At 41.1% G+C, this 23834-nt stretch overlaps 1 protein-coding gene across 9 annotated transcripts in view; it reads right to left on the reverse strand.

The window, feature by feature from the left end:
• The window catches only part of SEC31A (SEC31 homolog A, COPII component), a 69740-nt gene that overhangs the window by 39618 nt on the left and 6288 nt on the right, over positions 1 to 23834 (reverse strand). For 8 of the 9 annotated variants that reach the window (XM_077814953.1, XM_077814952.1, XM_077814950.1 and 5 more), the window contains exons 2-13: positions 23152 to 23234; positions 22490 to 22613; positions 18775 to 18973; positions 17362 to 17457; positions 15082 to 15222; positions 12748 to 12890; positions 11578 to 11677; positions 9134 to 9295; positions 8801 to 8953; positions 6306 to 6533; positions 5559 to 5633; positions 1479 to 1529 (exon numbers count right to left, since the gene is read on the reverse strand). In XM_077814953.1, the coding sequence (XP_077671079.1) occupies positions 1479 to 1529; positions 5559 to 5633; positions 6306 to 6533; positions 8801 to 8953; positions 9134 to 9295; positions 11578 to 11677; positions 12748 to 12890; positions 15082 to 15222; positions 17362 to 17457; positions 18775 to 18973; positions 22490 to 22613; positions 23152 to 23230 (1551 nt within the window). In that variant the 5' untranslated portion in view covers positions 23231 to 23234. The remainder of the gene's footprint in view (positions 1 to 1478; positions 1530 to 5558; positions 5634 to 6305; positions 6534 to 8800; positions 8954 to 9133; positions 9296 to 11577; positions 11678 to 12747; positions 12891 to 15081; positions 15223 to 17361; positions 17458 to 18774; positions 18974 to 22489; positions 22614 to 23151; positions 23235 to 23834) is intronic. The other variant, XM_077814951.1, reaches the window with a different exon arrangement.

The raw sequence follows: 23834 nt of genomic DNA on the forward strand, positions 1-23834 counted from the left end.
CCACTACTTAGGACTGTCCTGGAAGCTGGCCACACCTGCCAGCCTCATTAACAGGGGCTAAAAGCTTGAGAGGAAGTGAGTTGGGGGGGACGGTGGTGGAGACCAGGCGGGGAGAGTATGCACAGAAGGAGCCAGGAGCCTGTTGGGACTGAGGCCTGTGCTAAGCCAAACCTGTAAATGCTCTGTAAATAATTGGAGCTGGTTGGGGGGGACCGGACACAGGAATAAAGAGCACAGGTGTTGCACCAGCTTGAAGTGGTCCTGACTCATTGGGGAGCGGGGCCAGGAGGCTGACCCCAGCAGGGCACGGTGAGCACCACGTTACAAGAAGGGCCTAGCTTCCAGACCGACTGGTGCACCATATTCACTCTGGGAAGAGTAGGCAGCCCCCTCAATCCGTATCCAGCAATGTACAGCACACACTAGCCAGGGCCACAAACTGCTCCTCTTGACAGGAGCAAAGCATGCTGCCTGGCAGTGTATTCTCTACCTTCTCCCACCCCTACAATCCTGGACCTGGACAGCCTCTAGATTATTGTTGTGGTGAGAGCTCCCTTCCCCAGCTTCCTCATTCCATATGATAAGGGCAGGATTCTCCCTACTGTCTGTCTCCAGAGTGATGAGCACTTAAATGTCACAGATTATATTTCTCCCTGGAACTACCATTAGTGTGAATTACTACTTTAATTAGATTTAACCAGAGGTCACAGCACTTTGTTTTAGCAATTGTTTAAGGGAAGGTAGAAATTGCAATATAAGTAGTGATTGCCTACAAAAACATGACTTGCTGAGAATGTGGGGCTGCAGAGAGAAAGAGAGAAGAGGAGCTGTTTATTTCTGGGCTAGCTAAGAAGGTTATTTACTCTGTGCTTTCCAAGCCATTGTGGTTCTCCTCAGACCAGAGGAGGGAGAGGACATCACAAATATTGAAAAAGATTTCTTTTTAAATCCATTTTTTATTTTAAAATGATAAAAAACCAGGGTGGCTCTTCCCCCAACACGTTGCAATTCTTTTTGTTAATGATCCAGAGGCTGCAGAGATTGCCTGACAACAGGAAGGATATGGCACCTTTCTACACCCATAGACAACATAAACATTGTAATGGACACTACAAAAGGATTAAAAAAGCAACCAATATGGAGGAACAAAGAAACCCTACAAGACAAGTGTCAAGATTAATTTCTCTCCCTGTAGACAGAGATCCTAAAACAAACACACCATTAACTGCTAACTGGGTGATGAGAAATAAACTAACTAATGATATTCACACAATTCTAGAGCCAGAGATTTCAGGGATTTTTTTTCATATGAACTTTCGTATTTTATGTGGAAATTGTAAATTTGCAACATTCTCATAATCTGAGTCATTCATATGTTCTGGTACAACTACTGAGTTAAAAGAGAAATTATTCTTACCTGGCACATTTTTGTTATATTAATATGGCAAAAAAGATTTTTGTTGTTTTTGTTTGCTTACCTCCTCTAGTTTGCCATCTACAAGACTCTCTTTATTCAGAGCTGAAGTAATCTACAAAATAAATAAGATTTATAAGAGAAGTGGTTTTCTCTCTTACTTTAGGGTATGTAGCAAATGTTAACATCTAGCAGGTCACCATAAGTTGGAGATGAAGAGAAGGCCCTGATTGCATGAGAGTTGAAACCATGCTAGAATGTTGCCCTGATCATTGTGAAGAGGAATTTACTTTGAGACCCATGCTAACCAAACCGTGATGGAACTGACCACTTCTAAAGGTTAAAATCTTCTTGGATTTTAGCTTTCTGGGGGCAGAGACTGCGTCTTCCGTTGTGTTGCACAATAGGGCCCCAATCCTGATGGGGCTTCTGAGTTCTAGTGTAGTAATAAAATAATAATGTTATAACACAGCTCTCAGGGGGAAAAATATCCCTGTCTATAGTGATTAGGGAAACTGGGTTTTGTTAGGATTGTTTCAACCACAGCAGGACAATGTGTCAGGGTAGGATTTTCAAACAGGCGGAAGAGTTCAGACACCTACCTCTCATTGACTTTCAATGTGAAGTGGGTGTCTAACTCCTTTAGGTCCCTTTGAAAATCCCAACCTAATGTATACATAAAGAGTTAAAATACAGACTGGAAAAGCATTAGTCTAGCAGCTGGACAGGATGACTTTTCTAATACCACTAATCTCATCTGATTACTTCTAGTTCTACAGGTTGAATAGTATCCCTAAAGGCTGTTCTAGTCTGTAAATTTAGCTTAATGCACAGGGTTTTTTCTAGACTCTCATTTTTATTTACTTTACTGTAAATACAGCAATGAAAAGTGATATTCCAGAAGTTCCCTTGTGTTGGCCAGAGTGCCAGACCAAAAAATAATAAAATAAATCCGCATGCTACTAGAAGCTTATTTTGGCAAACTGACACCAATTGCTCTTTTTATATTAGGGATAAGGTAAGGAACCTAAAAATGTTAAAGAATAAATTGAGATTCACTGTTTTTTGTTGTCAAGATGTCATTAACTCTAAAATTAGTCAGTCACTCTGTATTTTTTCAACTCAATAGATAACACGGATTCAGTTTAAAGTGCAATTCTTTGCTGAAAACTAGCTATTTTTCAGACATACTTAAGTTTGGAGGTGCTACAGATTACAAAAATGAGTAAAGTGTTTGAACCAATTTAGTCAAAATTAAAGGAAAACAAACTAGAGATTTCCTAATAGATGCAACACTGTTCTACTGAAAAAGGTGAAAAACACAGCACTGCAAGATAAAGTAGATGGCTTGAAAAGTAAGCTCAGAAAAGTTCGACCAGAACACCCGGTCAAAAAGGGATCCTGGTGGCTCCGGTCAGGACAGCTGCCCGGGCCGTTGACTGTCCAGTTGGTGGTGCCAGGGCCGGCAGGCTCCCTGCTAGCCTCTGCGCTTCGTGGTTTCCGGGAAAAAGCTGGCATGTCCCCCTTCCGGCTCCTACACGCAGGTGCAGCCAGGGGGCTCCACATGCTAACCTTGCACTCCAACCCCCTGCCCCAGCCCAGAACCTCGTCCCGCACCATGAACCCCTCATTTCTGGCCCCACCCCAGAACCTGCACCCCCCAGCCCAGAGCCCGTACCTCCTCTCACACCCCAACCTCCTGCCTCTGCCCGGAGCTCCCTCCTATACTCCGAATCCCTCGGCTCCACCCCTCAGCCAGGAGCCCGCTCCTGCACCACAAACCCCTCATCACCGGCCCCACCCCAGAGCTCGCACCCCCAGCCAGAGCCCTCACCCCCTCCCACACCCCAGCCCCCTGAGCCAGCCTGGTGAAAATGAGCGACTGAGGGAGGGTGGGGAGAGCAAGCAACAGAGGGAGGGGAGGATGGAGTGAGCAAGGCCTCGGAGAAGGGGCTGGACAAGTGTGTTCAGTTTTGTGCAAGCAGAAAGTTGGCAGCCCTAACGTCAGATTTCAAGGATTCGTGTAAGCAGAGACACAGAAAATACTATGAAGATGCAGAGCATTGACACAGAAAACTCATTTTCTATTTCAAAGCACATCAATTCACCTAAAAGATCAATCAAGTCCCATACCACCACACTTACATACACCACTAAATTCCTTACCATTAACACTTATAGACATTTTTGAACTGTCACCTAATCAAAGTACAGGTCTGAGGGTCTGAAGCGTCTTGCTGTCTTCTTGATAACAGGCACCAGACACCAATTTTAAACACAAGAATGAAAAACTGTGGGTCTGTAGACTTACCCCTGTATCCTATTTAGGCGACGGTTGTTTCTGGAGACCAGATTTAACTCTGTCACTCCAAGATAAGGATGTTTTTCTTGGTTAGAAAGAGGTGAACCGTACCCAAACAGTGCAAATTGCTAGTTCAAGAGGTGGAGAAAACATCTATCTTTCTGAATGTAAATGGCTTCGATTGATGGCAGGGGGGTTATTTTTTGGGGGGGGGAGGGGAAAAAGGGGGGTTTCTGTTTCCTAAAAATTATTACCACCCAGATCCAAAAAAAGGATTAATCTTCGTATTTTATGCTAATCTAACACTGAAAAGAGGGTTCGGTTTTTTTAACTATGTACTATACATGTGTAATTGCATTGAATTGCATCTCCACATACATGAGTAATTCCTATTAACAAGGAAAAAATGATGTTCGGATTTTCAAAGCAGTCTAGAGGATAAGACACACATTTATTAAACTGAATAGATGTATCTAAATCCTCCCAACCGCTTTTAAATATTTAACCTGAGTGTCTACAACAAGAGGAGAATCTATACCTTAAAAAATATTGCTACTGCCCTAGAAAGCTCCAGACAGAAATTTCTCCATGGTCTCGTCAGGTGTTTTGTATCTAGACAAAAATTTCACAGATGCTGTGGTTTTTCTGGACCTTCTTGAACAATGAGCACACTGCTGGTGCTTAAATAATAAGTCTTCAAGTTAGCGGTATTTAAATAGCCTGAGGGTACTGTTCATAGCAGTGGTCACCGACCGATCGATCGATCGATCGTAAGCTCCGGTGGTGCAGTGTGGTTGCCGCTAAGGCAGGCTCCCCGCCGACTCTGGCCCCACCCCGCTCCCGGAAGTGGCCAGCGCGGCCCTGGAGAGGTGGGACAGGTGTCTCTCTCTGCGCACTGCTCCTGCCTGCAAACACCACTCCTGCAGCTCCCATTGGCCAGGAGTGCTGTGGGGGCAGAGCTTGCAGAGAGGGGCAGTGTGCAGAGCCACGTGCCCCCTCCACAGGGACCGCAGGGGCGTGTAGGCCTCTTCCGAGAGCACTGTGGGGCCAGGGTAGGCAGGGAGCCTGCCTTAGCCTCACTGCACCGGTTGCTGACTGGGAGCCACCAGAGGTAAGTGCTGCCCGGCAGGAGGCCACACCCAGCCCCCTCCTGGAGCCAGCGCCCCATACCCCCTCCTGCACCCCAAACCCCTGCCCCACCCCGACCTCCTTCCCAGAGCCAGCACCCTATACCTCCTCCTGCACCCAAACTCCCTCCTAGAGCTTGCATCCCCACCCCCTCCTGCACCCCAACCCCCTGCCCCAGGCTCAGCCCAGAGCCCCCTCCCACACTGCGAACCCCTCAGCCCCAGCCCAAAGCCTGCACCCCCTCCTGAACCCCAACCCCCTCCCCCAGCCTGGTGAAAGTGTGTGAGGGTGGGGGAGAGTGAGGGACGGGGGGGAGGGGGGGGGATGGAGTGAGTGGGGCAGGGCCACGGGGAAGAGGCGGTTAGGTCCTGGATTGCCCTTAGATTCAAAAAGTGATCTTGGGCATAAAAAGGTTGGAGACCACTAGTTTATAGGATAGTAATTGAATTATAGTAGTTAACATAGGATAATAACTGCATCCTGGGATAATACAGCTTTAACTGAGTTATCAGGAAGCATCCTCAAGATACTATTACTCAGAAAAATGTTCTGTCCTCTCACATGCTCTGTTTTGATACTGCCATTCCAACTCTCCATCTATATGCCAAATAATATAAGCTCCTCAAACTTCTGATCCTGTCTCTAATATTTTATATTTCCATATATTCCTCAGTATAAATACTTAATAAATACACAACTTTCAAACAGATTTACCTTTTGCCCTAGGTCTTCCTTCCTGTACCCCAAAAGTTCAAGGTATTTGCCACGAGAATCTTCTTCAAAATTCACCTTAAAAAAAAACAACAACTCATAGTCAAAAGAAGCATGTTTTGAATCCTAATTTCATTTTCCCCATTGTAATTTCAACTGACATGCGTAATCATTTATTGGGAATCATTGATTAAGCAAAATGTGTTAAAAAGGGAGAACTTAATTGTGGACTCCGAGGACCTGGGCCTCTGAGTATAGCTATGTCTAGTAACTGGACCTCTTGAATTTCCATTTAGTTCTTATTCTGAAAATACAAAATGTCATAACTAATAACAGAAAGCATATTATATTTTACCTTACCAAATACTAAAACTGAAATCTCTCAATACCTGAGCTAGTATAAAGATGTACCAAAACTAGGCCAAATGGTTAAATTGTGTCAAACCTTCCCCAGAATCTGTAGCTCTTTGCTTCTGCTAGAACAGCTTTAAGAGCAGACACTAAAGCACACCTATTTCAAAGATTCCTTGTCCTGCCATCAGTAATCTCTTTTGATCAAGTATATGGATTATTTGATACCATTTTCAGAATCTAATCTCATTCTACTGTACAAACTAGAAATTGCCTCATTATCTTTACACAGTGTCTTCTGTTTAAAATGTTTTACTATGCACTGAGAACCACTTTTAGTATTGGTTTTTAGAGGCTAGGGAATCCTTTAATAATTCAGAAACATCTGAAAAACATTACCTTTAAGAAAGACCACACATTTTTCTCAAAATCAGTCTGGGCAGCTTCTATTTTTTTCTGACAGTAGTTGAAGAAGCCTTCGGACTGCACAGCTTCTTGCAGCTGATCCGAACGGTTCAGAAACTCTTTCTCGGTGACAACTTGACTCACATACACGTGGTGCTGCTGCTGCTCAGCTCCTTGTTGATGAGACTTTATATTCTCAAATGTAACTAGCTTCCCTCCAAACTGTAATTTAATAAATAATGTACCAAATATTACATATATAACGTATTTATACAATGCACACACATTTATACACACACACACTTTATATATTACTTACACACTCATTTTCTCTCTTGATTCATTCTAATGCCCCAATCCTGCAAACACTTACACACGTGAGTAGTCCCACTGAACGCACTGAGACTACACACAAGAGTAAAGTTACTCATTTGCATAAACGTTTGTAGGATCACAGCCTCAGACTGAAAGCTCCCAGGAACACGGACAGTGTATTTGTACATCTCGCACAATGGGGCTCTAATCCTGATTGGGGCTTCTGGTGCTCCTACAACAGGGCTGGACAAACTTTTGGCCCAAGAGCCACATCTGGGCATGGAAATTGTATGGCGGGCCATGAATGCTCACAGAATTGGAGACTCAGGTAAGGGAGGGCGGGGGAGGGCTCCAGCTGGGGGTGTGGGCTCTGGGGTGGGACTGGGAATGAGGGGTTCAGGGTGCAGAGGGTGCTCTGGGCTGGGACTGAGGGCAGGAGGGGGATCAGGGCTGGGGCATGGGAGAAGGGCAGGGGTGCAGGCTCCGTGTGGCGCTTACCTCAAGCGGCTCCCAGAAGCAGTGGCATGTCCCCCCATCCAGCTCCTACACGGAGGCACGGCCAGGCAGCTCTGCGTGCTGCCCTGTCCACAGGTGCTGCCCCTGCAGCTCCCACTGGCGGCAGTTCCCGGCCAATGGGAGCTGCGGGGGCGGCGCGCGGAGCCCCCTGGCTGCCCCTACGCATAGGAGCCAGAGGAGGGACATGCCGCTGCTTCCAGGAGCCAAGCGGAGCGGGGCAAGCCCTGTACCCTACTCCCCGGTGGGAGCTCGAGGGCCGGATTAAAATGTCTGGAGGGCCAGATGTGACCCACCGGGCCGCAGTTTGCCCACCCCACTCCTTTGCTACAATATAATTGTTAAATAATTAAATTATGCATACACATATGGCATGGTAAGTGCTGCCTGAAAATATGCCTAAAAATGTGCAACTCTACCTTAGACAGCACACAACTGGCAGATTAGAGCGACAGAAATAAAAGTGGCCAAGAAAAAACCAAGATTTGGATAATAGGGAAAGAAGAAAAAAAGAAGTTAACCAATTTGGCTCTAAATGAAGCCAGTATAATATAAAACAAAAAACCCACACAAATCCAAATTTCTCAGTTAGCTAATAGAGAACTAGGATGAGATAATGGGAATCAACATCCCAAAGTACAGTTAGAAGTATATATGAATTGTTTCTAAAACAACATGAATTATACCCTACTGGAGATGTCACTTTAACTTATGAATCAGATAACACTACGCTGAGACTAGATCAGTATTTTGGCACAGATATCTATTCTGAGTCAGGGTTCACTGAGAGAACAAAAACCTGGCATATTCTAGTTCTCAGTTTAAAACCCTGTAACTTAGAAGTAAGTGAACAATGTACTTATAGAACAGATGGCTCTGCTCTCAAAGTACAGTGGAACCTTGCTAAATCTCACTTGGTTAACCTGTGACTTCGATAATCCTTAAAAAAAAAAAAAAAATCAATAAAACTTGGCATTCTCACCCTGCTTCTCAGCAAAGACTTAACAGCAGAGAGGTCTCATACACTTCAAAGGTGTTACTAAACACAGAGTGTATTTACTATGAAGGTTTCAGAGTAACAGCCGTGTTAGTCTGTATTCGCAAAAAGAAAAGGAGTACTTGTGGCACCTTAGAGACTAACCAATTTATTTGAGCATAAGCTTTCGTGAGCTACAGCTCACTTCATTGGATGCATACCGTGGAAAGTGTAGAAGATCTTCTACACTTTCCACGGTATGCATCCGATGAAGTGAGCTGTACACTTTCCACAGTATGCATCCAATGAAGTGAGCTGTAGCTCACAAAAGCTTATACTCAAATAAATTGGTTAGTCTCTAAGGTGCCAGAAGTACTCCTTTTCTTTTTACTATGAAGTGTAGTTCATAATTGAAAACTAAAGTAGACATAGCAAACTATATTAACAAAGTGTATGGTGATGCAGCACCTATAAAAATTATTCTGGAACATATTTATTCGCTTGGTTGCCAACTGCAAAACGCAGTACCCCACAGTGGACCTTCCAGTGACTATTGCAAATGAGTGAAGCTCTGTTGTAATGCAATATGGAACCCCTTCTACACTGCTTGCAGAGAATATATCAGAAATGTTATCGCAAAGTCAATTTTGCCCACTCAGTAGCCTACAAAGGGCCTCTCACTTACTGAAAACGATGCACCTACAGGCCGACGGACCCATTTGGGTGGCTTCTTTAATGGTAGAACAGTGCTCTGAGGAGTCGTCTGCTGTGGAAGCTGCAACGGAGGAAGGGGCTGTCCCGTGCCAAATGGATCAAGATTCCCAAAGGAGGATGAGAGCTTTAAAGAGAAAGAAACTGATTGCACATTTCCTGCAGTGTTCAATGTAAGATACATATTTGTACATGATCATTATTCAACAGTCTAGCATACTACTTCGACTGCCAATGCTTCCGCCATTTTCAAATTTTGTCACATGGAACTAAGTATTTTCCTCTCTAACTTCACATTTTTCAATACCTTGTCTACCTGTTTCTGCCTCAAACCATCTGTGCTCCCTCCCATGATGGAGTAAATGCTGATCCGTCCATCAAAAGAAGCAGCTGAAAGGAGAGCAGGGTTTCTGGGACACCACTGAACGTCAAAGCACCACTGGGTATTTGTGGGAAGCTCATACAACACCTGTGCCAAAACAGAGTTTGATGAAATAGTATTAACATAACAAACGACACTATAGACGCTAATGTGTCACTAAAGATCCTGTGTCCATACGATGGGCAACTACACTCTGAAACAGGATTACGGTGTCCTGTTTTAAAATCATCTCCATGGGACGAGAGAAAGGAGGGGCTAAAAACTGTGGCTAAAGGCTTTCAAGAGAAAAATGATGGTTTTGTGGTTAAGATGCTGGAATGCAACTCAGGAGATCTGGTTTCTGTGCCCACCTCTGCCACAGACATCCTGTGCAACCCTGGGCTAGTCACTTAGGGTAAATTTTTCAGAAAACCCTAAGGGATTTAGGAGCCTAAATCCCACTGGAAATTATGCTAAGTTTCTCAGCTGAGAACCCTTGGCTTCCCACTTTGATTCAACAGAACCATGGTCTGCTGCCGATCAGGGCACAGCAGAAGGCTGGTTGCTTTGGCATGAGGGCATGATTGGAAGAATGAGGTATAGCTGAACCTTCAGAGAAGCCTGTTTACTTATGCTGACTTTCACCATTGTTTTGTGCAGTTTTGGGTCTTTTTGCATTATGGCAACATCCACAGGAAGGTGTTAGGGCACATTTCAAACAGCTAAAGAAAATGTATTCATATTTTAAAACTATGTTTCCATGACTCAATGAGTTTCTCTTGTGTCATATAGGAACTATGGGAGCCCTCTGGTGGGCAAAAACCTACCACTTTACTTCCCATAGATTTTAATCAAAGATTCAAGTCTACTGAATAAAGAATCCCCACCCTTTTAAAAAGTTGTTCAGTTAAAAACCTGGAAGGACTGTAATTATTAAAGCTTCTATTAATTTTCCATCAATACAATCAGACATTAATTCTTACCACTTCTACAGCAAATACAAAATAGCGTCTGGTTGAAAATGCCTTGTAGCTTAAAAAAAAAAAAAGTGGGGGGAGGGGGAGACATATAAATTCCCATCCAACAAAGCAGTGAAACATACCTAACTTCAGTGGGACTACGCACCTGCTTAACTTTAAACATGTGATTAAGTGCTTTGCCAAATCAGAGCCATAAAGATGTAGGAACAAAAACATCTGTATTAGAGTAGGGTACTGCCATTTAAATGGTGGAGTAAGAAATGACACAATCAATTCTAATTTGATTTCTCCCCCAAATCAGAGTTCTCATGTGTAACTCTGAAGGGATGAAATCAAGTCAAAAACCCATAGCCAGGAAGCCTCAACACCTTCAAAAACGCCTTCCTTGGAGTAGGGGCAAAGAAAGCAGGACCTCTCAAATACCCTACTCTGTGGGGGCCAAAGGAGGTAGTGAGCAGGTGTGTGGTCTACAAAGGCTTTCACATGTGCAAGGGAAAGGGTTCAGGGTTCCCACATGCAGGGGTGAAAGTAGGTCGGTACAGCGTACCAGTAAGAAGTGGCTGCCTTACCGGCTCGTACACAGCTGACGTTAAAGTGCTGCCACGGCAGTGCTTTAACGTCGCTGCCCCTTTTGCGCCCCCCCAGGGCCGCTGATGGGGTGGGGGAGGGCAGCTGCCCCGGAGCCCAGCGATTTAAAAGGGGCCAGGGCTCCTGGCCGCTACCGCAGCAGCGCCCAGAGCCCTGGGCCCTTTAAATTGCTGCCACAGCCCAGTGCAGCATTGGCTGACGCCCAGCCCCGCCCCTTCCACCCAAGACTGGCCCCCGTACCGGTAAGTATTTTATCTCACTTCCACCCCTGCCCATATGTATCACCGAACTCCAGATTTTTGACTCATGATTTCTTTGGGTTGCAAAGAACAGCAGGTGTGTCAAAAAACACACCTCAAGGAAACCATGGACAAAAAACCAAGAGCCCATAGACAGGTACACTTCACAAAGCTACTTTTAGCAGAGGCAGACGAAATGAATAAAACTGAACTGACAGTGTCCCTTCAGTGAACCCTAAGAGTGAGCAGGTGACAAGTCTTGTCCTGTCCTGGTTTATAATATATATGACTGACAGTAGCAGCTAACACTCGCAGGTTTTAAAGAGGTCACCTTTGTATAAGACTGACCCAATTTTTCTCAGTTGGGTTGCGTGTACAAAATGTTTGGGATCAGAGAACATAGTTTTGGTATGAAGGGGAAAATTGTAAAACAAATATTAACGACTCTTAAAAAAATATTTTGCTCACATCACTGTGTCATCTATGTACAAAGTTGGTATGTTCTCCACGACTCTCCACAACAAATGTAATGCAAAGAATCTTTCTCTGTTTATGACCTTTAAAAATGGGTTGCATACAATACCTCCCCTGTATTAGGGTTAGAGCAGAGAATCTTAGCATCCTTTCCACAGCTGAGTAACAGCTCAGGATCTGCCATACTCCAAGCAATGGTCAAAATACCCCTGTGTGAAAAGCCACAGTAAGAAAATATTAATATAAATGCATGATGATTAACGGGGCACCCTCATTAGCACGCATCTAGATTACCTGGCCACTTCATCATTAAATGCCAAGTCCCTCGCCACCCCCATTATGTTGAGAGAATAGAGAAGGTGCTGCCAACATTTGTTTTATTGAAATAGATTTTTTCCACTTTCTGCACAAGGAGTCATGACAGTGTAGCCACAGACTTAGGGCACAATCCAGCAAAGTACCTGAAAGCCAAATACTATATCCATTGATAAAAAACATGGATATCAAAAGGTAGATTGGGGAATAAAATATCGCACTAATACCTGACTCGGAAAATTGCAGGATAAGAACTGTGAATAATACTTGTGGCAATCTTCTTTTTATTACTAAAGGGTTAACATTAGCAGAGTCAACATCGGCATTTTCAGGGAGTGCTTGCAACACAGTGTTTTGCTGCCCTCCATCCTCAGACGCAGTAAACTCCTGTCCATCATTTTCACACCACTGTACACCAGGTCAGCCAAAAGGTTTTAGGGGAGAGTTAGTGAAAGGATTCATTAGAATGCACCCCAAATTTACGCAACTCGTTTTGGATTAGAAAGCATGTATTAGTGTTTGTATGGGTGGGGGATCTTTAGATTCCCCAACCCCTCCGGCAGAAGTAGAGCCCAGCTGCTTCTTCCTTTGCACCCTTGCAATCGGTTTACATATGTTTAAGTTTTTGAGACTTTCTTCTCAAAGGAAACAGCTAGAAACGTACTGTACTTTACAAAAAAAAAAATAAAGCTAGAAACCTTCTTCACAGTTCTAGCTCCTTAAAACCAGTGTGGCCCACTGGCACAGGTTTGCTGGGCACAAAGGCTAGCCGTATCACTAAAAGTCTAGATTAAGCATTACAGTAGCTGCTAAAGCACCTGCCTTGGAGCTTAAAATTGAGATGGCATTTATACCAACTGATAGAGGGTAAAAATACAGTAATGTGTACAAACCAAGATTAGAATGAGGAAATGGCTAAACAATAAAGAAAAGTCAAGATTTACAGACGAGCCGCCGTAAATACCTTGTATGGTTTTCCAAAACACGAAGAGGAGAAGAAGCAAATCTAAGATCCCACATCTGAATTACAGGCAACCTGTCATCTTCTGAAGCCAGGACCATCTGTGTAGCCACATCAGGGTGCCATGCCAAGTCTGAGCAGTGCATCTGATAGATAAAGTAGTGTTAGACCACAAGATAATTAAGCAGAGCTATAAAAAAAAGGAACCCTCCAAAACAGAAGCACGGAGAATGCTGGCTTGAGTGTGGCCCTGTTTATTCCCATTTCGTGACTGTATTCTTCCGTAACTAGACCAGTGGCTCTCAACCTTTCCAGACAACTGTTCCCCTTTCAGGAGTCTGATTTGTCTTGCGTACCCCAAGCTTCACCTCACTTAAAAACTACTTGCTTACAAAATCAGACACAAAAATACAAAAGTATCACAGTGCACTATTACTGAAAAATTACTGACGTTCTCATTTTACCATATAACTATAAAATAAATCAATTGAAATATAAATATTGTACTTATATGTCAGTGTATCGTATATAGAGCAGTATAAACAAGTCATTGTCTATACGAAATTTTTGTTTGTACTGACTTCATTAGAGGTTTTTATGTAGACTGTTGTAAAACTAGGCAAATATCTAGACGAGTTGATGTACCCCTTAGAAGACCTCTGCGTACCCTCACGGGCACACATACTCCTGGTTAGGAATCACTGAACTAGACTATAGGCCAGGTTACACCATGATTAGATCCAAATTCTCTCCTCTATTTCAAAGCAAAGAACTGACAAATGGAATAAGCTCCCAGTCCAGCTCCCAGAACATTGATTTAATAACATCTGGAATGCTACTTGAATTTAGTGTTTCAAAGGCTATATCAAAAGGACACTCATGTGGTTTATGTCCAAAACATGTGTTTTAATACAACAAATACAGAAAAACCTTTACATAAATATTTTAATGAAATTTAGAATATATAGATTTTAATTAAAACCACTTGTTAGCATGCAACTAGTCCCTTGCAAACACTACAGCATTGTGCTGGAACTCAAAGGTGAAACAAGCTATGCTGAGAAACTGGCAAAATGCAGATTGTGAAAAGTAAATCAGATTAAGACTGGAAGTTTAAGTTATTATTAGTAACTCAAATAAGCAAGAATTTGTTTGTTAGGTATATTTTTAAACTGTTAGTTCCTCTTAGAGGTTTTAGACGCTTTAAATCATTTAACAATATAAATATTTGCAATCATTGATTAATAATTTCCTTTAATAAACTTGTTCATAAATGTAAGATGCCTAACTATAAACATGAATCTTTAACCAGATACCGCAACTGTGAACCGTATGACCGAAGAAGAGCCCTGTGGAGCTAGAAAGCTTGTCTCTCTCGCCAACAGGAATTGGTCCAATAGAAGATATTACCTCATCCCTCACCCCCTTGTTTTTCTTGTATCCTGGAACGAACATGGCGACAACCATGCTGCAAACAACCAGGGGGTGGTCAGCCTTATGTGGAATATTCACTTGTGCTACTGAGACACAGCCCGTGCATCAGGGTGAGCCCTGGAAGGAATTCTGCTTCAGGGAGCTCTCCATGGGACAAAGAGGATGTTCCCATTTCTACATCCCCAATATCATGCGCCTTCCACAGCAAGGCAGCCTGCTCTTCTGTCCAGTGCACCGGGGATGTGGGTCATTGCCCCTGACACCTCTGGAGTGTCTTGCCACGGAGCAGTCCGAGCACCTGTGCCTGGCTGCTGTACAGAAGAGTAAGGGAGCTGGAGTTCTTTGCACCCTCCATCTGAGCTGTAAGGCACAAGGTCAACCTCCAGGAGTAGCTTCACTGTGGAAGTAAAACTATTTAAACCTACTGGTAAATGCATCAGCTGCTTTATTCCCTCTCAGACACACACTGTTCCAGATGACAGGACTTCAGCCTATTTTAATAAAATCTTCCCACTGCAGCCATGAATGGGTCAATACTGAATTTATCAGCATCGTGTGCATCACTTACCCAGTGTGACTTCTCACTGCTGAGTAATACATAATGTCCCCTTCTCTTGCCTGAACCCTAAACTTCCTACCAAAATCCTTCCCTGCCAATATTAATTGAATCATTTGCAAAAATTAATTATTTAAAGTAATAATCCACCTTTGGCATATAATTATAGCCCTTTAAAAAATTAACAGATTCTACAGCAGGTAGTATAAAATGGGGACATGTTCCTGTGTCACTTAAGAGTCTAATGAGAATTTGTGCAGTCACTTGTCTTACTATGGTAAAAATACGTCTAATAGTTAATCATGATTATTAATACAGGCTCTTGATAGTTTAACATAATAAATTACCCGGTTGCTGTGGTCACTGACTTTGATGATAGGTTCATTCTTCCTCAGATCCCACACGGTAGCACGACCACTAGGACTGGCAGATGCCAAGATGTGCTGGACTTGCCTGTTCCATGCAATGCAGCTGATGTCTTCTGGAGGCTATTGAAAACAAAACACGTCCCAACATTATCTTTTTTTCCAACAGAGAACTCAATTTTTATTTTATTAGATAAGTTGGCTAAAACTACGAGTTTTCAAAGCTAATCTTCATAGCCCATGTGTTTGTTTTATCTTCCTGAATAAATAAAATTGACACGAGGAAATTTTATAACCCATGCATTTAAATATACAGTAGCTTTGTCTATGGGCTGGCTATCTGCACCCCTCCTTCCTTTCTGCCTGTGATAAATTTGATGCATTAGCCAGCTATGGAGGAATACAGAGCAAGTCTGTTGTCTCCAAGAGCTTAATAGTGACCCGTAAAAAAGTATTTAAAAATTGGACTCGTGCCCTTGATTGGTCTTTTGTGACGTATAGAAAAATGAAAGGTGGAGTTTTTTGTTTTTGTTTGGAGTGTTAATTCTTTTCTGCTTATTTTTTTTAACTTTATTAGGATTGTTAAGTCTGGTCTTCCCTGATTATGTTAGAAGATTTCTTGGGTGTCTCAGAGCATGTGCATTACAAGCTCTCACACCTTAATTCAAAGGGCACGGATCTTTAACATGTCTCCAAAATGTTCATTAGTCATTGGACTAATTTGATAACAAAAAACAAGCTAAAACCAGGGTGTTTTAAAACAGCCTGACCACAGATTGCAACTCAACTTTCATTCTCTCAATAACTATTATGTAATAACTTCACTAGGTCTCCAGTCACCATAAAGTCTTTCGTGGTAAATAAAACCTGCTTTTCTACTAACAACTATGTAAACTCACACAGAGAAAAATAAACCTTAAAATACACAACACCACAAGCACCTTTCAGGCCTTCTTTATACAACACAGAGAAGGGGAAAAAAGGACAGAAGACTAACATTTTCTTCTTTTCTCCAGGTCTTCTCTAAACAAAACACATGCTAAATAGCAGTGCTTAGATATTAAGATGATACATTCCATATGAATATCTACAACTGTCACACCTATCGCCTAATAAACTACCATCTATTAATAGCCAGGTTTAAGACCTTATTTTTTAATCTGCATCTTTCACAGCAGCATAAAGATCCTTCAGACTTAAACACACAAAAGAACATGCCAAAGTAGAATACAAAAAACAGCCTCCATGGAGCTGTGACGGATGTTTAAAGCACGCTGAAAAAACTAGAGAGACTTGGCTTTCTAACACCCATTGGTGAACTGAAATGCAACTCCGTCCATGAAAGTTAGGGACAGGTCAAAAATGACCCATCAGATTTAACTTGCTGCAAAATCTTACCTCATGAAAAGATGAGTCATTACTGGCTAATTCCACAGCTAACTCAAACTTTCATGCCTTTTCTTGTTAAAACTGCCTCTAATGTCAACCCTTTGATCTGTTTGGGAGAGGTCTCTGCAACTATTATGGTAGAAAATCTCACTTAGGAACCAAACAAAATACAGTACAAGGAATGCACAACAATAGGATTTTGCTCACTCAGACCTGAAAGTGTGACAACTGATAAGTTGTTCTGCTGACACAAGAGTTAAGTGTTGTAACCTCACTGGCAGGTTTGGGTGTGCAAAAGAATTCAGAACTGGACACAAACTGCATGTAAGCACTACAGTCACAATTAACATCATTATAAATAGAGTCATTGTTGGTTACTTGGAATGCAATTTAAGTCTCCAGTAAATTCAGAGTCAATTTTCACAAAACTGGTGTTCATTACAACCTGCCTGTAGTGCTTCATAAAGGTTGAAGCCATTAATGAATCATATTCAAAACAAAACAAAGAAATCTCCACTTTTAGCCTTAACAGTCAATAAATTTACAATCAGAAAAACAAACATCCACTGGGGGTTATTTTATTGTTCAGGAGCAAAATATATACAATATACGTAATATAATAACATACTTGTACGATTCTTATCCCCAATAGAAATCTACATAATTAGTTTAAGGAATGTATCTCACAGTAGCAGATGTTTATCCAGGGCTTAACTACATTCAAAGTAATATTTGTAATATATAAATTAAGTTTTTGAAAACAGAGATTGGTGCTTAGAACTGCTTCAATACTGTATGAGATTTCAAATAAATTAAATAATCTGCATATTTTTCAGCATTCTTCAAATCAGTTTACAAACATAACTCCAGTACCTGGGTCTTAGCTCCTGGTGTCATTGGCGTGGCAAAGTTGTTCAAGTCCCAGATATAGATTTCAGACTCATTAGCACCTGATGCTACAAGGTTTGTCTGTAATAGAAAGATGCCAATGGGCATTGAGAGTATTTCTGGCATCAGCCTTCACCTTCCCAAACGCTGTGGGCCCAATCCATGGAGCTGTGCCAACTGACATTAGCTCAGAATGTAGCCCTTGTCACAACAAGAGCACTTTAGAGAAGGTACATGAATCCTTAAGATTTCTAATACTATTTATTAGCCAAGACTCCCTATACTCTGCAGCAAGCTGGACCTAAATTCCCAGGGCAGTGTTCTTGGTTTCTGCAGTACTCTTACGCAGAAAATGGACTCACAAAGAATGGGGTTGCACAAAATGACTCCATTGTACTAATGCCCCAAACCTGTAAACAATTAAGCTTGTGCTTAACTCTATTTGTGTTACTAATCCCACTGACTTCAATGGGATCCCAAATGTGAGTGAAGATAAATGCATGAGTAAGCATTCACAGGATCAAGGCCTATAAGAACATTTCCTAGATTAAAAGAAGCATTTGAAACAGTTTTACAGGTGGAAGAGGAATGCCAAGATAATAACAATGGGATCTGAGGAGAATGAACTTGAGGGAAAATAACTATTATATCAATGCATTTTGCTCACACCCTAATGCTGGTTGCAAAACAGGTTCCAACTTCATAATAAACAAGAACAGAAACAATGCAATTTAAACACAGTTCACTGAACTAATTACTGCCTTAGTAAAAACATGTGCCAAAAGAAAAAATGCTACTTAGTAAATCGAAACAAACTGAATTCTCACAGAACAGTCATGGATGAGAAAAGATGCTGTATCTTGAGAGGTAAATCCTCCTTAGTAATGGAATTAAATTAGCTCTGTGATTAAGTCTTTATTACTTTTAAGAATTGTGTCAAGCCAATGAGTTTCAGGCCCCAACATTTTATCTTTATTTTGGAACAACATACAAAAATGGAAGGGTTACAAAACCTAAAAACTAGTATTTAGTAGTTGTTTTTTAAATTTCAGTGAAAACAGTTTTGGGGAGGAATTTCAAAACATCTGTCTGCAACCATGAAAACCCTGAGTAATGCATGAGAACTGAAAAGTGAAACTGACTAGAAAGAAAATGAAAAAATTGTATTTCAATGTCTAAACAGAAAAATACACAAAATAAATAGCCTAAATGGTGAAAAACAAATCAGATTTTTAAGATTATTTCCAGTCAAATCATGATTAGTATCAAAGATTGTTTTCTTTTTTTAAATATGCAAAAATATCTATACAACTTTCCCGCAAAAATCACAAGAGAAGAGCATTTCCTATAGTATTTTACTAATCCATGACAGTGTATATTGAACAAAAAAAATCTAACCTGGAAAATATTCACGTCCAAAGCTCTTACTGGCCCAGTGTGCTTGTCTTTCTGTGCAATTATAACTTCACTCTCTCCAGCAATAATTTTAGATGGATCATACAGAATAATATTTCCATTTTCACCACCTGCAATTAGAACTCCAGAAAGACTGCCATCTGAAGCCATTTTATGAGGTCCCCATATCAATTTATGGTACCTACAAGATAAAAAATAAAGAATTTAAGAAGATCCACTGCCGTATCATTATAAGTGCCAGAACATGATCATGTTTTCCCTGATAAAAAACACAAACATTTTATGGGAGGAAGTGCAGGCTGGTCGTAAGATCAAAAGCATGATGAGACTGAGAACTGCTAGCTTCTATTCCTAGCTCTTCCATTCTGCCAAAAATGTGACAGTGGACAGGTCACAACCTATATATGCCTCAGTTCAAGGCTCTAAAGTCAGAATACTTACTTACCTCACAGGGTTTTTTGAGATGATGTTTGCAAAGGACTGTGAGATGATCCCTGATTGAGAATTATAAGCATAGCCAACTACAAGCAATCACATAAATCTCTGATATTGATGAACAGCTGCTTATGCAAGAGGCAAACAGAGAGTGAATGAGAACGGTCTCCTTGACATAAGCCCTATTCCTCAACTGCACTCTTGCAATTAAAATGATTTTTGTACTTCATGCTTATCAAGTGGCAACACTTTTACACAAACAAGAAAGTGTGTTGCCTGGAGTGTAGTATGTTTTATTTAATGTTAAATGAGAGCTTAGAGTATATTTTTAGACTTGAAATATACCCAAGCTAGTACACTGAATCCGTAAGTATCCAGATTTCCTTTTTTTAAACAAAGTTGTTTTATAATAAAACAATATTCCTGTATGTTCAGCCATGCAAAGAGTACATTTCTTCCACATAACCACACACACCCTCTTGTGGCATTGCTCTTACAAAGTGGCCTTAATGCATTTGGAAAGCAAACTAATAAGTTTCTACAAAAAACAAAACAAACCCAAGGGCTTTTAGATAGGGCTTTTTTTTAAAAAGATAGGGCTTTTTTTTAAAATTACATCAGCTCTAACAATGCCACCATTAGTCAGTATTATATGCTGAATGCTCCAAGGAGCAAGAAGAGTATATGCAGCACAACTTACTTAAATTTTATCTCTCTAACCTGGTGTTGAGCAGTTCCCAGTTATTATCTATATTAGGATAGCAGCCCAGGTCCCTAATCAGATTCAGGGCCCCATCTTGTTAGATACTGTACAAGGAAGACATAGTTCCTGTTCTGTACAGATTGCAATTTAATCAATGTATAATTTCTAAAAGTTCAGGCAGTTGTTTTTGGTGTAAATCTTTGGAAGACAGTTTTAGACTTGTACATCATTATTTAAAAATGGACTGTGGAGAATGAAATGGAATTAACTTCCATCTACATAATAAGGTGGTGTAAAACATGATCATCATCCCTCAATGGATTTAGATTTTTATATATCTCAGTGTATCCGAGCTACAATACACTATATTTCTGTCATACATATCTTTGATAAAAATACACTAATGCTGACACTACAGCTTATTAATTGATGAACAGTTAATCTGTAAGTGTTGCACACACATCCACTGAGAGTACTATGGGTCAATGGACGGACTAATGTTTGTGCTGACATTGTATCTGGTATGAAAGATTAATGGATCTAATCCAGGTCAATGGAAAGTTTTCAGATCCGTCTCTACCTCCAAGAAGAGCACCTCTCGCTTTCATTGACATTGTTATGGCCAATTTACAATGAACAGAAGGCACTACAATGCTACTGCAAGTGTCACTAAGATGTCAATAGGATGGCTTTTGGGATTTTTAATGCTAATTATATAAGTTATAGCTAAACATACAGCATGAAGTTAGAAGTAATATGGGTCTAAATGAAGCAAAACAATCAGGAACGTTTCTTCCCAATAGCCAGGCGTAAATACTGAACTACATACAGAATGCAAAAATAAAACACACAGGTACATGAAATGAGTCCCCCGCAATACCGAAACACAATAGGATGACACAACATGTGGAAGCTGTAACTGCCCTTTCCTATTTTTAAGAGCACAGTTAACACTTTCCCTCTGCTCTCTGGAAATTCCTCAGGGCTCTGACTGTTATCTTCCTTCACAACAAAACAAATCATGTCAAACCAAACTAATATCCTTCTTTGACAAGGTAACAAGCCTTGAGGATTGGGGGAAGAAGTAGATGTGATATAACTCAACTTTAGTGAGGCTTTTGATACTGTCTCACATGACCTCATAAACAAACTAGAAAATACAGCCTAGATGAACCTGCTATAAAGTGGGTGTGCAACTGGCTGGAAAACGGTACTCAGAGAGTAGTTATCAGTGGTTCACAATCAAGCTGGAAGAGTATATTGCATGGGGCCCTGCAAGGATGAGTCCCAGGTGTAGTCCTATTTAATATCTTTATAAATGATTTAGATAATGGCATACAGAGTACACTAAAGATCATGCAAATCTTGGATTGGACTATTTAGTCACGTTGCAAACCACCTACATCATAGGCTGCAATTCGCACTGTCTCTCGCAGACGAAAGGATGCCAACAAAAGAGAGCACACTTATAAATTTTGTGGATGATACAAAGCTAGGAGGGGTTGCAAGCACTCTAGAGGACAGGATTAGAATTCACAATGATCTTGACAAACCGGAAAAATGGTCTGAATTACACAGGATGAAATTCAATAAGGACAAATGCAAAGTATTACACGTAGGAAGGAATGATCAACTGCACAAATGAAAAATGGGCAATGACTGCCTAGGAAGGAGAACTGCAGAAAAGGATTGCGGATTACAATCTAAGCATGAGTCAACAATGTAATACTGTTGCAAAAGAAGTAATCATCCTTCTAGGATGTATTAGCAGGAATACTATAAGCAAGACATGAGAAGTAATTCTTCCACTCTACTCAGAACTGATAAGGCCTCAACAGGAGTACTATGTCCAGTTCTGGGTGCCACGCTTTGGGAAACGTGAACAAATTGGAGACAGTCCAGAGAAGATCAACAAAAAAAGGTCTAGAAAACATGACCTATGGAGGAAAGATGGAAAAAAAACTGGGTTTCTTGAGTCTGAAGAAGAGAAAGCTGAGGGGAGACTTGATAACAATCTTCAAATATGTAAAAAGTTGTTATGAAGAGGAGGGTGATAAATTGTTCTCCTTAACCATTGAGGACAGGAAAAGAAGTAATGGACTAAAATTGCAGCAAGGAAGATTTAAGGTAGACATTAGAAAATAAACTTTCTAACTATAAGGGTAGTTAAGCACCAGAACAAATTACTGAAAGAGACTGTGGGGTTTTTAAGAACAGGTTAGACAAACACCTGTCAGGGATGGTCTAGATAATACCATGAGTACAGGAGACTGGGCTAGATGACCTATCAAGTTCCTTTCCAGTCCCACATTTCTATGATTCTGTCACCCAGCGGATACAAGCCGAAGATGTCTGTGACAGAACAGGAACTGAAACCAGGTCTCCAGTGTCCAAGTCTACAACTTTAACCACAAGCCCATCCTTCTTACCTTTCCTAATAACACTGACACAGAGCTAAAGCTTCATACACTGTCCTTTCAGCCCATATCATGGACTGAAGTTGCCACCAAAAATGCATTTTTATAAAGCAGACCATAAATTTGGAACCCCAATTCATACCTGTGCGAGGAGGAGAAAGTTGCACAGGATTTCATATCCAACGAAGGATCAGACAAGTCCAGTTCAAATATTTCCAGAGAAGCATTGGTACTGAAAGTTGCATCCAACTGTTGAGCCGATGTACCTACACAGAAACACACTATGGTATCAGAATGACATAACACAAAGTACGGAATTTCAAATTATGAAAGCATCAAATCATACAAAGGAAATAAAATCTTCAGTGTTTCAGAGGTACACTGAACACTCCCCTGCTGCTGTGTGAAAATCCCACACAAACAACAGAGGAAACTCAGAAAGGCAATAGTTTTGGCAGCCAAAACTACTGAGAAACTGTAAGCCATTGGTAAAGACTGGGTCATGTAATCCGATGATTTAGGAGAGAGAAGCCTTGAAATTAAGTTACCACTGCTGCCGTACATTTAGGGCAAACATGCACGTTTACAAGGTATATGTAGGCTGGGGTTTTGATTTCTAGGGAAAGATACTCCAGAGGTTGAAAAGTGATTTCAAGTGGGCACTGCACTGCATTCTCAATTACTATTTCAGCCTTCAGGACATTAATTTTCTATTATAAAGTATAAGTACAGTGAGTATATTATAATCTACGCCATATGCATAGAAAGCCCTATGGGTAGGGACCATACTCTTCAACAAGTTACCTGTAGCCAGGTAAATGGGATGTTGTTGGGCAGGACTCCATGCCTGCATAGCAGTACGATCAATCTCCTTTAACTTCATCCTGCTAAAAGAAGATAACTTTTGTAATACAGAAAATCTGGAGGAAATGGCACCAGTACAACAGAACGGAAATGGGCTGTACATGGAACTGTGGGTATGATGTGGCGTTTGTAGGGAACAGGGAAATGGTGAAATATTATTGAAGTTTACAGGAAATTAATACTTGCTAAATATGTTGAATGCATCTCAATAAACCTGGGAAACATAGCAACTGCTGTGAGATTCTGTTCTTAGACCAAATGCCTTTGCTAATAAGAGTTTACATGATATACCTGGTTATCTTGCAGCAGCGATTACATTTAAATTAAAATACAGTCCATGTTTCTAAATGCCCAAACTGACATTCATAAACGGTCATCAGAGCTGAAACTCCTGAAATTTACCACAAAGTCACTACTGAAAACCACCACACTGGTTTCTAAAATCATGTCAAAGAATTTCCTAATCCAGTTCCTTAGTGATATTTTAGGGACATAGTTAACTTGCATTCTAGCAACCTCAAGAAATTAACATAGTTTCAGGTGCAATACCTGTCCTTGAAGTGTTACTTCTAGCAATAGTTAGTACAAAAAAATTTAAAAGTATCCCTTTAGGTATGTTCCTC

This window comes from Eretmochelys imbricata, chromosome 4 (assembly GCF_965152235.1).
Source record: "Eretmochelys imbricata isolate rEreImb1 chromosome 4, rEreImb1.hap1, whole genome shotgun sequence".
NCBI lineage: Eukaryota > Metazoa > Chordata > Testudines > Cheloniidae > Eretmochelys > Eretmochelys imbricata.